We start from the raw sequence: 15,094 nt of genomic DNA on the forward strand, positions 1-15,094 counted from the left end.
TTGGAATATACATTTTCCAAAACATGTTTTACTTCAAAACCATGAGAAAATCAATAAATATAAACCGGTTGTGTTCCAAATCTGTGGTTGATATCTCAGAAAAAGATCAAGATCAAGATATCAAGAGCTTTCAGTGAGATTGTGTTGGGCGCAGCACCAAATGCGTTTCCCATTCATTTCAAATGCACTTTTAACCTTTTCAAATCATGTTGATGTTCTGTGTGCATGTGTGTGTGTTCACATACCAAGTGCCAAAACCATTACCAAGTTTTAATCCATTCTGAAGAGGTCAAAACAAAAAAAATAATAAAAAAACGTAAAATTGTTCGGTCAAAAATGACTGAAGAGCACCAGAGGGTTACTAGTATTTAGTATTTAGTCCATTGTTTTTTGCTAATAGCAATGACTGTGTGTTTTCGCTAGAATACCATAGTTACTACAATGATTTTGCGTAAGGGGTACTAGAGATTTTTCTGATAAAGTATGGCTGTCTCCTCGTGAATAAATAAAAGCTATAAAATGATAAAGCTGAAATAATAAAGCTCACTGAAGCGTTTGCCATTTTCATTTAGGCTGCACATCAGTTTCCATATAATCCAAATAAATCCATGCACAGCTACATATGAGATGTAACACAAATAAGTGTTTCCCTTGACTGCAAAAAATAACCGTTCATGCTAAATGCATTTTACACATGGGTCCCTTTTCATAAAAGCAAAGGAGCAAACACATTGCATTTTACGCAGATGAAATCCAGTCGTTACAATTGAATTTTTCATACGGACAAAACGTTTCCCCACACAGATTTCGCATGGGAAGTTTTTGACTAACAGAAATCTGCTTAGTTTGAAAGTGGCTTCTGTGTGAGTGCTGATTCACTGAGGTTTGGCTAAAGTGGCCGCACTTTAAAAAAGTCATAAACAGTAATGTTACACGTGTCTCAGCTGACGCATGAGAGGAGATGATGCGCAGACAGAGAGTGTGTTCAGTTGTGGAGTGTTTCTCTCATGTTGCTGGTGATTTTGTCCCGCAGCTCACAGTGTCTGATCAGATCTCTGACCTCAAGAGGAAGAGAACTACTCCACAGCGTCAGCACTGAATCCTCAGCTGAGACATCACAGACACACGGAGCAGGTTATAAACATCCATCATGTGATCACAGGAAACAACATGCAAGGAAAATCCTCACCTTGGATTTATAAGGTTCTATCTGTTATTGTTATTCACACATTCTTATTCTGTGACAACTTATTTACATTATGTGATTTTTTTTGTGTGTGTACATTTTGGGACAAAAGGTCGAAAATGGATTGCAAAAAACGTTGAAGCTCAGTATCACAAAACTGCTCAGATTGAACCTTATGGGCTCTGTTTAAACGATGTAAGCTCATGGTCTAAAGCGCGCATCACAAGTGCACTGAGGGCGTCCGAATCCACTTTTGCTAGTTCAACGACGGGAAAAATGGTCGGCGCTCCCGGCGCATGGTCTAAAAGGGTCGTCCCTATTCTCTTAATGAGTAATGAGTGTGTTTTGGGCGTAACATGCAATAAATCAATCAGAGTCTCATCTCCCATTCCCTTTAAAAGCCAGTTGCGCACATGGTGGGATTTACAAGCGGAAAAACTGAACGCTTCTCTAGAGAGGAAACAGATCTGCTCGAGCTGTGAGTGTGTGTGTGTGTGTGTGAGGCAGTGTTGGGAAAGTTCACATTCTACATGAACTAGTTCAAAGTTCAGTTCACAAATTTTAAAATGAACTAGTTCAGGTCATAGTTCATACTTCACAATTTTGAACTAAGTTCACAAGTTCATAGTTCTTTTTTTCCATATGTTGCTGCGAGCTAATTTTGTATTATTATTATTGCCACAGCCCATATACAAACACCGGCAGCAATTATTTTATCGGTGGGCAAAGTTTGCACAGAAATTGAGAATTTTTCCCATCCTCACCAATGTTCCCTCTAATTTTTTTTAACTTTTTTCTATTGGGCGGACATTTTTCGCCACCTGAACAAAAATATTCTTTATACCTGACCTGTACAGCATATGTAGAAACACAATGGTTTCAACATTCAGTTGTAACTTTTAACTTGAATGTGCCATTTCTATTTTATTTGACCCTTGATGTAACTTATTGGTATTAAATCATATTTTCGAAAAACAAGCAATTAAGAAGTCACTAAATGAAGCACATTTTAGGTGACCTGATATTTTTTTTCTACAGTGCTGTTAAACTGAGAGTGTGCGTTCACAGACACCAGAATGAACGAGTTCACAAGTATCATTCATCAGGCAGTAATACAGCACGTTCAGTTCACGTTCGCCCAAAATATGAACGAGTTCATGAACTATCGTTCAATGAACACGTTCAGGCACAACACTGGTGTGAGGTTAAAGCTCAAGCAGACCATCTACGGGACAGAGTGTACGCACGTTGTGGACCTGCTTATAGGCGCAGATTACTAACACACTCTTTAAATAGCAAAAAAAATGTTAACCTTTGACTTTAGACCAGGCTTCAGTTGGTCAAGTATGGAGGGATTATTGGGTCAGATTGAAAAGTCTTAAACGAAAACCAAAAAGGATTGGGCATTTGGTATTTAGAATTGGGCATTTGGTTTTTTAGCCATTTAGGATTTAGGATTGGGCATTTAGGGATTTAGGATTGAGGAGTGTATGCAAATAAGGAGGCGTGGTCCAAATACTGGAGGCTGAGTTTGAAATGGCTGGTGCAGATGCACCTTATGGACAGCAGAGGGAGCTCCAGTGCTAAGAAGCACACTGTAATGAAACCAAACAGAGCGAGTGAGCAGGTCTGGAGCGAGGACTGTACTTTATAATGTGATAACAACTTAAACTTAATGACAGCGTTGTATAGGGGTACTGGAACGGTACATGTATTCCTATTGAACCGAAACGGTAGCCTACGGGCGTCACGGTTCGGTGCACGAATTTACACGGAGAATCACGGTATAAAAATAAATAAAACTCTAAATAGCGATACATTTCGCTCTATTCGCGTTTGGTGTGAACGCAGCATAATAAACAGGCTGCGACGTCAAGATTGCAATGCTGGAGTGTGTGCGCAAAGTTCAAACTGCAAAGTGTGTATATTTGTGTACACTCGCAATAAAATACAACATTGTGCTTTTGTCACACTCTAAAATCTTGTCAAACTGTAACCTACAACTGTCACCCAACCAAAATCACACACACACACACACACACACCTAGTTCGATCGCGCCGGCGCCTCCCCCCTCCCCTCCCCAAATTCATTTTCGACTTAGACTTTTAGTTTCAAACTTAGACTTTTGGTTTTCAATCTGACCCAATAATCCCTCCATAGTCAAGGACTCTATTCCAGTTCCTCAAAATAGCAACGCGCCAAAGCGCCTGAACACACCTCGGTTTCAGACCAGCACACCCATTAGTGAACACATGGGCGCAAATGCATTTGCTATTTAAACAACGTGGCGCAGGACGTCAAAATGAAACTGCGTCGGGCTAAAACTAGCAAAGAACACTTGCGTTGCGCCTGGCGCTGCACTGCACCGGATGTGTGATAGGGCCCTATAATTCCAAGGTGGTGAAATGTCTTTGTTCTTTTAAGATTAAAAGATCTTGATGTAAAGATTTCTAAGGGTCAGCGCTAGTGTTTTTGCCACACAATTTGGTATTAAAATTATAAGTGGACTTCAGAAAAAAGAAAGATTAAACTAATTGTATTCCTCATGGAATTAAAATAATGAAAATGAAATAATAATAATAATTCAATAACTCCTCCAATTTCCATATTTTAAAATGTTCTTACCTAATTGCATTTTGATTTGGTCTTGTGGCATGCGTTGCCGTCTACCCAATACTAGAACAACACTCTTTCGGTTTAGGATGTCTGCACAAGAACATAAAGTATGTATGACATTAATTCAGAGTTAAAACAATTGTAGCTCAATTCAAAACCCACTAAAGCCCTTTAAACTGTACATCAAACTGTGTTCCTTGTGAAAAAGAAGTACACTTTAGCATATTTTAAAAAGAGTACTTATTACAGACACAAATCCTTTAAAAGAATGTACTTAAGTGTGAAATGAATGTAATGTTTCCTGACACTTAATTGCTTGTCAATTGCAATTAAATTCAAATGTATTATAGTTTAAATGTATACTGTATTAAGTGCTTAAGATCTGAACTTTAGTGTGCTTTATTGACCAACATCAGCAGGACTTAAGTGCATTTTTATGTAAAATTTCACTGTTTTTGAAAGCGGACTCTCTTTTAAGTACACTTAAGTGGCATTTTATGTAATTAATATAATATCTACAAGTTCAGCTTTTTTTTAAATATATATATATTTTTAAAAATGAATACAAAAGATTTGAAGTACATCACAAGTGCACTACTTTTTCACAAGGGACGCCAAATTATTTACCAACTAGTGACACTTTCTATGTAACTGGAGAGACAGGAGCAGAGACTGTACCGAGCATCACGGAGCCCATGCAGCGTATCGAGTCGCAGTGAGGGCTGAAGGTCTGCAGGAGCTGACAGCTGGAGACTTCCACCAACAGCATGTGTCCGCTTTTAGTCCCAATCCACAGGGTACCACTGTGCTGGACCAACAGAGCTTTAACAATCGCCAAAGATGGCGCCTTTTGTCTAGACTGGTCCTCATCCCGGGCTTTGGGCTTTTTGGTGGAACTTAATCTGTTGTGGACATATAAATTGTACATTAGGAAGTTAAGTTAAACCTACTTTAACATCTGTCTCAGGTGATCTGTTCACAAGGGGTCAACCGAGTCATGTTGCTGTTACTAAAGTACAAAAAGTTGGGAAAGTGTTGCTTCAAAACATACATTTACATTTTCATACGTTGACGTTTCATAGAAAATGTTTATTGTCCTTTTAGTCAAATAACAAATGAACTTCAGATGTGGTTCACATGATCCGTGTCAGTGCATGCTGATATGAGGCAAATTCTTATGTGTTTTTCCAAAATGTGATGGACAGTTCTTTTCTAAAACAGCAAACTTTAACCTCCTTGATTAAACGCAATTGTTGATTGACAGGTGAGTAGGCAGTCCTTCAACAGGATCTACCAGGTTAAACAAGATTACACTACAAATGCAATGAGGTCACATGTGTTTCTGACTACCACCGGATGTGGTGTGAGTGATCCAGCCACAATACATTTTGGACCCTACTTGTATTGTAGTGCTAATGACTTGTGATCAGATCTGGTTAAACGGATTAATAGGAGATGTAAAAGGAGTCAAAAGTGTGCAAATGAGTTATATGATCGTGTGTGCCACTTCACCCAAGTAGTTGCATACAGTCGATGAGGTTCACCATCCTCCCAGTCTTCTTATCCCAGACCTCCACAGTGTGGCTTCCTGTTTTACTCACGTACACATGTTTGTCCACCGCTAACCGTGATATACACGCATCACTGCTGACTCGACCCAGCTGCCTAAACAAACAGATTAACATCTTTAAGAACAGAATAGCAACTATAGCAACTGAGTTCTTTTTTTATGTCACATTCAGGCAAATACAATTTATCCATCCTAATTCTTACTAAACCTGTCTGCTGCTCTTAACATGGCGAATCAACAGAATCTCTGATCAACTGTCTCTGATCTCGACATCACAGGAACTACACTTTTCTTTCATAAGTCTTACCAAAATGGCAAATTCCCATCAGCTAACCAACCAGGAGTTCCTCAGGGTTCTGTGTAAGGTCCCTTACTATTCTCATTATACTCAATTTCACTGGGCCTAATTATAAAGGCCATTTCCTATCTGGGCATGAGATAACCAGCTCTAACTGTCATTCCTACCTGTGGTAATATTGTGAATACATCAAGCTGGGTGACTCCACAATATTAGCACATTATCCCTGGCCTCCGCCCCGTGTCTTCACTGGACGCTACTGGCACGACTAGTAAAAAGTAAATGGAACCTATTATAATCAGTGATACTGTCTACACTGGATGCAGAGCGATGCCTATTTCTAGCATACTCCATGTGCATACGCTACAACAGGACAAGCTGTCCCATCCAGTGTAGACACGGTGTCTTTTCAAAACAATCTTTTCAATGAGAGTGGAAGCTGTTTTACAGTGGCAAATGGGAGCAAGAAAAAGGCACATATGAATTTGGTATTTGGGTGTCCACATACCTTTTAGTGTACTGTATACAGTATATTTACCTTGAGCAGAAAAGGTCAGTTTACACCGTTTTCCACAATAAAATCTGAACCTAATGCTTAAGACCTTATTCGCAAACACCGGAAGTAGCTAACCGCGGCCATATTGTTGACATGACATCTGTCCTGCTGCCCTAACCGCGCGCAGATTTGAGTTGAGGGGAGCAGTAGCCTGGCTTCATCTCGTCGGTATCAAGAGAAGATGATGCTATTATTTGATGTGGGTCCACACCAATGAAGCTTAAGTAAAGATCCGTCCTTATTGCCACTTTGCCAGCCGTAACTTATCCGGATATTTATAACGATCTCGTTCATACAGTATCTATACAAACTACAATGCACCTCAACAAGGCAACATAATGAACGACACTCGTCTCATTCGTGGAGGTGGAAAAACAAGTTCTTTGTGACATGCAAGTTTTGTTGTATTAAAATGTAAATGCAAAAGAAAAGGCATGAGAGTCGGTTGTTTTTGTCAATTTTAAGTTTTCATTTAAAATGTTTGCGATTTTAATATAAGTACATGGTTACATATTTGACCACTTGCTTGAGCAACTTAATATATAGAAGTAATGCATGGAATAATTGGCTTACGTTGTTGAAATAGTGAGTATGTGTTAAAATAAAAATAGTGAGTACCGGGGTGTTTGTGGTACAGCCGCGGATCAGTTACGCACTGCAAATGCAGCATATAAGCACTATAAGCACTATAGCGCTATAAGCACTATAGCGCGTCCTGGTTCTGTACCGTATACGCACCGCACACGCATTCCACACGGATTATGTGTGAAACCTGTGGTAAAATGACGGGAATAGACTTTTCTGTGGGGAGTTGGCTGAAAGTTTAGCCTATTTATCCTAGCTAGCCTCTCCTGCGCTGGCTCAACTCTGTCTCCTTCCCTTCACGTTTTCTGACAGTCGGTAACTTATCGCAATCATAAAAACTAACTCCAGGGTTCTTATTGCTGTTGTTACAACAGCCGTGTATTACACAACACACCATCACGCTGTTTAAAACTGTGATAATACCATGGATAATACCGAAGCTGCCTCGCTTGTCAATTGACAGACTGACAGTTGCCGTGGTTTCTATGTCAACAATATGGCCGCCGCAAACATTGATGACGCAGATCGAATAACATCTATTGTGTTACATTGACAGGTGTAGTTGTGCTTGACTTCAGAAGGGATAGGGGTCTTACGGGAGGAGCTGTTTGGTGTCTATGCTGCTATAGATGTTGTAATCCACTGTGAGACAGATCACCTGGGTGCCACAGGCTGCCCACAGCGTTTTGCGCTCCTGAGGGTGATTGGAGGGGCCGATACACATCAGAGGAGTGTTTACATCACCAACCTGGAGGGTCTTCACTGGACCTGCATTCTTTACCTACAGTCATAAAACGTCAAATATATCAGGCGTCTGACAAAGTGCTGTTTAGGGGTTTCTTATACTCATCAACACTGGATTTATTTGATTAAAAAAACAACAAAAAAAAACAGTAATATTATGAAATATCATTACAATTAATTTAAAAAAAAAATTATAATTTTTTTTTAAATATAATTTATTCCGGTGATGGCAAACCTGCATTTTCAGCATTTCATCCATATATATTTTGTTGAAAACAATGTGGGGAAAATATTGTTTCTAGTTTCTAATATTGAAGGAACGAGGACTCGTACGCCGTCAGCAATTGGAAAGAGAAGTTGAAAGAGTTTTTATGTGAAAGTGTTTAGTGCTGTAGCGTGGCTACGGTGAATGCCCGGTGGGCGTCTTTTGTTTTGTTTATTGTTTTGAGTAAGTACAACAAAACGTACGAGTCCCAGTCACGCCGACCCTGTCTCCTTCCTTCCAAACACTGAACCTCATCACAGAAGTCTTTTGTAATAATATAAATGTCTTTACTGTCACTTTCATTCATTTAATGAATCCTTGCAAAATAAAATTATTCATTTCTTAAAAAAAATAAATAAATGAAGATCTTACTGACTCCAAACTTTTGAATAGTAATGTATGCAACAGTGCTAAACAATTATATTACATAATTTACCATTGATTAAAGAAGGCAATCTCAGATGGTTCTCCAGTAAACATGTACAACTGTGTTATACTGTACATATTGAAATGCTCATTTTTCATTATTTATCATTTTAATAATTAATACCTTCAAGACTGAATCTTCATAAATGACTAGAGTCCCATTTGCTGTCCCGACCAAAAGGTAATTCTTTAAGCATCTGAAAAATTTAAACATCACTCTCTCATATTAAGGTACATCTTTCAAGAAGTTATGTCACTTCTCACTCAGAAACTTAGATGTAATCACCTGTGCTGGTCAGTGTGAAAGTACAGTGACGTCACAGAGTCATTCACACTCTTCAGACAGTGCAGAACCTCTGCGTTTATAGTGTCCATAATGAAGAGTGAACCCGACTGTGTACCAGCGACTAACCAGTCATCGCATGACCCTGGAGCTCTGATGATCACCATGCAGAGGACAGGACTGCTGTCAATCTCCTAAAAGAGAGAGAACACTGTTAACTTGACCGGTAAATGGATTGACCACCCTCATGTCCCCACCCCCTCGTGTCTTTTAAAACCAGTATGACTTTCTTTTGAAAATGCTTTAAAGTATTTTATGTAACTCAACAGTTTCAGTTCCCATTGGCTTCCATTGTATGGGCAAAACATACCATACAAAAGATACAAAACCAAAACTGTTTGGTTACCAACATTCTTCAAAATATCTTCTCTTGTGTTCTGCAGAAGAAAGTCATACTGGTTTGGAACGACATGAGGGTGAGTAAATGATGACAATTTATTTCTGGTTGGACTATTGCTTTAAAAAAAAGGTAATTTCTCAAGGATTGTGGGTGACATCGAACTTAAAACGATGATAATTATTACATGTACTGTAGAACACTAAAATGAGGATGATAGAATCATATTTGTTTCGATAAAATAGTATCTAGCAAGAAAACTTAGTGTGTATTTACAGTATAATTCACGCCATTTGTTGGGTTAACAGTCTTTTAAAGCTCTTTAGTACCTGGTTTAAGCTCCCCCCTGTCTCCAGATCCAGTGATGTCACACAGCCCATGTTCTGGCTACTACTGCCGCCCCCGATCCACACACGTGCATTTGCCCCTCCACCTGCACTGGAGACAGTGAAACACTCGCCTGGCAAACTCATCAGAGTCAGCTCTCGCATCAGACAAAGCATCTCTGCAGAATTCAGACGATCTAACACCTAAAACATACAGAGACACCGAATTACTCAAATGTTTGCACTGGATTCACATTATAATGAGCAGAGAAGTGGTTCTTTCTCAGATGTAACCAGTTGTCTGACCTGAGTAGATGTAGGTCTGTCCTGAGGGTTTTCTCTCAAACATTCCCTCATCAAAGACTCAAACCCTGGCCACGGAGAACAGCCGTAATCTTTAACTGGATCTATATCAGTGATTATAGAGAGTTATTAATATCATTATATATTAATCAAATTAAAATGTTATATTAATAATATTACATTACATTAGCATATATAAATATATGAACTAAATTAATAACTTTTTTACAACAAAAATGAAACGTCACAGAACTTACTTAAGCTGGACTGTGACGCTATTTTCTTCTGGAAACAAACTTTGTTGCATTATTTTCCTGTTATCTCTGTAAAGCTGCTATGAAACAATAGCCCCTTTCACACAGCGCTTTGAACCCGGCAAATTGCCAGAGTGCCTTCTGTGTGAACGCAAACACGACCCGGGACTGATGCCGGGTTGGGGACCTAGTAACATTGCCGTGTTCAGACCCGGAACGCGCGCTGTGTGAACAAAAGCCAGAACCAATGCCGTGTCGTAATGATGACGCTGAAGTGAAGTGAAAGCAGGCTAGTGAAACGGTACATAATGCGCTAGTTTATGATCGAGTCAGAGAAAAAAATGCACGAGCGTGGTTTCTCCAGAGAGAAATCGCAGCTCATAAGCAAACTATACACGCTGCTGAGACATTACATGTCACATCGATGTCACGTGTCTTTCCGGAACATACACGGGTTGTGTGTGAACGCACTCTCTGATTCCGGCAAATCACTGGCAGTGTGAATGAAGCAAAATCAAACGAACCCAGGTCAAATCCCGGGTCGCTTTAGCCGTGTATTTTCCGGAATCTCTGTGTGAAAGGGGCTAATCTGTATTGTAAAAAGCGCTGTATAAATCGCGATTTCTTTGAGGGGAGGGTCTAAAAAAAATGTTATGGCTTTTTCAGATCTTTCGATAAGCTTGTGCAAATGACATAAACACGCCCGGAGACGACGGAAAAAAGATCAGCTTTAGTTTCTGCTCTGACAGCCGCAAGACCAGCCGAACGCTGTGATCGTGTGTTAGAAATCAGGAAGGGAGAGAGAACATTGTGCTTGGTACGTTTTCCATCTTCAAACCAAACTTGGGTCTTCAGCCGACAAAGTTGAAATCCCGTCTGTCTAGAGCTCTTCCCGTAATGTTCACACGTTAGGTCAGTAGGCGGAGACGAGAAGACGGTCTTTCATTCGACCACATGAGCGTTTACACTACTAAAACAATTCGGTTGGAAGTGGTCGAAGGTAGACAAGCTCAAAACGTTTTAGACCCCGTTTAGACCTGTATTTAGCGTTGTCCACTTATTATCCGATCAACCAAAGCGCATCTTAATACCAGGTGTAAACAGTCTGAAAATCTGTCATTTCTTTGGCCCTATTATAACATCTATTATACAAAATGGACAAATCCTCTCCATATCTGTTCACAGAACTCTATACACATAATACGTGCTGTTTGTGACACAACAAGGTATGCACACTTGCCTATTGAGGTATACATGCATGGGTGCAAATTATACATTACACAATCATGTTTAGACTCGTGTTCAGCACAATGCCTAAGTTAATCTGGAATTGGCTTGAAAGTGAATTGTGTATAGGAAAAACCTTAAAGACACTGTTCTTATGGTGAACTAAGCAAATAACCCTCACGCCAGAGGGGGCTAAACTGTAGAAACCTTAGACAACAACAGCCAATCACAACGCTTTCAGAAAGGTGCTAATTTGTAAATCGATGCTCTAATAAGAGAAACAAGGAAGTTCGACAAGAAGGGAATTTTAGGGAGCTCGGAAAAAGCAACAACCACCAAACGTGTCCCCGCCATTTTCAGGACCTTCTGCAACAACTTCAGATTCAGGGATCCTCTGTCAGAGCATTCACCTTCAAGGCTTCTTTCCTCTGCGTGTCCCAGACAAGAACCGTCTCCAGAAGTGCAGCGTTTTTCAGTACTTCATGTTCAAGGGTGTTTAAATGGAATCCAGCTCCTTTCTTCCCACGCAACGCGGCCCAGCAAAATCAATGGAAGACGTCGCCTCTTTACACATTAGTGTGATTTGTCAATATATGTTTCATCACGTGTCCAAGCGGAACATACTGTAAATATCGGAACGTAAATATATATTTGATGATTTGGCTGCCACTTCACTTGAACTGAGCTGCTACAGAGATCTGTCACGCCACATTGAAGAGCATCAAAACCATGTTTGTTGTTTAAATATAGTTATAAAATAGCTGAGACTTTGTTTCATATCAAAAGTAACAGCACAAAGCTTTTTGCAATTTATCGGATGGGAGGTGCGCAACAAATGTTTAGTGATGTTTTGTTCACACATCAAATGAAAACAGTATAGACTAAAAGATTCTTGGGATTTGAGAATCAATATCTATTCATCAAATTGAGAATTGATTAAAACCGAGAGATTCATATCCTGCATGTTACCTGGTAGTTTTCCTTGCACAGCAACCTCATCAAACTCACTGGGAAACTTCATCCCATCAGATATCCGCTCGCCATAGGTCAAAAGGTCATACAGGAGCAGACCGAACGAAAATACATCCGCCTGGACATTATAGATGACATTACCTCGGGCGACCTCGGGAGCTCGAAAACCTGTAAGTGTTTAAGATCAACATTAGAATATATAATAATTTTTGAATTACTGTTTCATAGAGTATTATGGGAAAGTAAGAGGGACCTGGTGTGCCTTCTGAGCTGCGGACGCCCATACTGCAGCAGTACTGTGCTATCCCGTAGTCTGTGATTTTAGCGATGAACTCGGCATCCGTCTTCAGGTTAAACAACAGAACGTTGTGTGGCTTCAGATCTCGGTAGATAATCATTGAAGAGTGCAAATATCTGTTTGGATACAAAGCGTATCACAGATGCTGCCCTAAAGCTTAAACTTGTTTTGCACCCTGAACATTTCTTTAAAGGTGACTACGCTTTTGCGTGTTGTGTAGATGGGGTACCCACCTGAGACCATCTGCCACATGCAGTGCTATCCTGTGCTGTAGTTTGCGGCTGAGACTGCCATTTTCACGCTCAAACAGCGAGTCCAGAGAGCCACATGGGGCGAGTTCCATCACGAGAATGTGCGGGTTACAACCGGCGGCCAAAAGCCCCACCAGACTGGGGTGACACAGCCGGCCAAGTACTGCCAGTTCCTGGGGACAAACCATTTTCAAGAAAATACACCAACAATGAACTGATGCTATAACTAGGACACAACTTGTTCAGCTCGCTTAAGTCCCAACCAGGTGCAGGGTAAAACTTGCTTGGTTTCTTTTTCTATCACATCTTACCTGTCGTACCAGCCGATGAACATAAAGCGCAGATGCATGTTTATTAAAAATCTTCACAGCAACTTCTTCGTTCTTGTACACCGCTTTATATACAGACCCGAAACCGCCATCCCCTTCAGAAAAAATTGGATCTAATTGGATCACTTTCTTTCTTGACAATCACAAGGAGTCCTACAGACATTACTGTTCTTGTCTCTGGCTATGGGTTCATTCATGTACTCACCCAACAGATACTCTTTAGAGAGCTCCATCTCCAGCTGCTCTGGATCCAGTATGGTGCTGGGAAGCTGGTCGCTCAGTACCAGGTCCGGTGAGATCTGAGAGATGGGCAGAGTACAGCTGGGGTCTTCTGGGTTCACCAGCAAACCATCTTACAGACAAGCAACCAGTCAGGACAGCACAGGTGGCATTTGCACCATTTTTATACAGCAGGTTATCAATAAAATAGTTGTGTTTCAGAATTTGAACAGAATGGACAGAGACCTGCGCTGATCTTAGAGAGTAGATCTTCCAGCAGCATCTTCTGGCAGTTTTGTCCATCGCTGAAGCTGTACAGAGCCCATTTCTTAAGCAGTGTCTCCCCAGTGCCATGGACGTCAGTGGCGAGAAGGCCTGGAAACCATTCCTCCAGCAGAGAGTCAATGTGATCCACCACCTGCCCAAACAACACACGACCTGCATAGGACAGAGACTTCAACATTGTTGTCATCATCATCATCAACACCATCATCACATCATTACAACCATGACATCACTACTATAAAATCACCACATGTCATAATCACCACAATCATCCTAGCAAATGCATCACTATCACCATAAACAGAGATTCTAATTATTAAACCAAAACCACCTGCACGTAATAACCTTGAATACGGTCTAACACTTGATGGCTGCTCTGTCAAGTCTTTGTCGTCTGTTAGGAACCACATCTATAGCATCTGTAAAACAGCATTCTTCCATCTTAAAAATATATCTGAACTATGAAATATGCTCTCAGTGACAAATCCAGAACAGTTAGTGCATGCGTTCATGACCTCAAGGCTAGATTATTGTAATGCTCTACTGGGTGGTTGCCCTGCACGCTTAATAAACAAACTACAGCTGGTCCAAAACGCTGCAGCTCGAGTTCTTACCAGAACCAGGAAATATGACCATATTAGCCCGGTTCTGTCAACACTGCATTGGCTGCCTATTAAACATTGTATACATATTAAAATCTTGCTGATTACTTGCAAAGCACTAAATGGTTTAGCTCCCCAGTACTTGAGCGAGCTCTTAACGCATTATAGTCCTTCACGTCTATTGCGATCTCAAAATTCCGGCCAGTTGATGATACCTAGAATATCAAAATCGACTGCTGGCGGTAGATCCTTTTCCTATTTAGCACCAAAACTTTGGAACAGTCTTCCTACCATTGTCCGGGAAGCAGACACACTCTGTCAGTTCAAAGCTAGACTAAAAACACATCTCTTTAACCTGGCATTCATATAGAACATTATACATTTCTATTATTCAAACCATGTAAAATTATTATTAGGCTGCATAAATTAGGTCAGCCGGAACTGGGAACACTTCCTATAACACCTGATGTACTCGTTAAATCATAAGAAGAATCACATCTACGCTAATATTACAGGTGAAACTCGAAAAATTTGAATATCGTGCAAAGGTTCATTTCAGTAATTCAACTTAAAAGGTGAAACTAATATATTATATACACTCATTACATGCAAAGTGGGATATTTCAAGTCTTTATTTGTTATAATTTTGATGATTATGGCTTACAGCTTATTTGTTATAATTTTGATGATTATGGCTTACAGCTAATGAAAACCCTGTAAGTGAAAAGGTTTTCATAGCTGTAAGCCATAATCATCAAAATGATAACAAATAAAGGCTTGAAATGTCTCACTTTGCATGTAATGAATCTATATAATATATTAGTTTCACCTTTTAAGTTGTATTACTTAAATAAATGAACTTTTGCACAATATTCACATTTTTCGAGTTTCACCTCTAGTCTCTCTGTTTATCCTGAGGTTTACCATAGTCAGCCGAATCCGGGCCGTGTACAGACCTGCGCCTAGACACTACGACAACACAGCCCTGAAGTGTTAGCAGAGACCATGTCAACTATCCCATAATTGCTTCTTTTGGATATAAATACTTGACCATATTTATAAAGGTGATTTGCTGTATGCACAATTTGCAAAACTAGGATT

At 40.1% G+C, this 15,094-nt stretch overlaps 1 protein-coding gene across 1 annotated transcript in view; it reads right to left on the minus strand.

Annotated features, from left to right (window-relative positions):
• Positions 1-941: 941 nt before the first annotated feature.
• Positions 942-15,094, minus strand: part of lrrk2 (leucine-rich repeat kinase 2) — an 89,434-nt gene continuing 75,281 nt past the window's right edge. The window contains exons 37-51 of the mRNA XM_056245722.1: positions 13,353-13,544; positions 13,093-13,239; positions 12,870-12,982; positions 12,541-12,731; positions 12,263-12,423; positions 12,007-12,177; positions 9,560-9,660; positions 9,257-9,457; positions 8,534-8,724; positions 8,372-8,444; positions 7,409-7,593; positions 5,316-5,468; positions 4,482-4,705; positions 3,813-3,893; positions 942-1,107 (exon numbers count right to left, since the gene is read on the minus strand). Coding sequence (XP_056101697.1) covers positions 986-1,107; positions 3,813-3,893; positions 4,482-4,705; positions 5,316-5,468; positions 7,409-7,593; positions 8,372-8,444; positions 8,534-8,724; positions 9,257-9,457; positions 9,560-9,660; positions 12,007-12,177; positions 12,263-12,423; positions 12,541-12,731; positions 12,870-12,982; positions 13,093-13,239; positions 13,353-13,544 — 2,306 coding nt within the window. The 3' untranslated portion in view covers positions 942-985. The remainder of the gene's footprint in view (positions 1,108-3,812; positions 3,894-4,481; positions 4,706-5,315; positions 5,469-7,408; positions 7,594-8,371; positions 8,445-8,533; positions 8,725-9,256; positions 9,458-9,559; positions 9,661-12,006; positions 12,178-12,262; positions 12,424-12,540; positions 12,732-12,869; positions 12,983-13,092; positions 13,240-13,352; positions 13,545-15,094) is intronic.

The sequence above is a fragment of the Rhinichthys klamathensis genome, unplaced genomic scaffold, assembly GCF_029890125.1.
Source record: "Rhinichthys klamathensis goyatoka isolate OS25496 unplaced genomic scaffold, OSU_Roscu_1.1 h1tg000033l_1, whole genome shotgun sequence".
Classification (NCBI taxonomy): domain Eukaryota; kingdom Metazoa; phylum Chordata; class Actinopteri; order Cypriniformes; family Leuciscidae; genus Rhinichthys; species Rhinichthys klamathensis.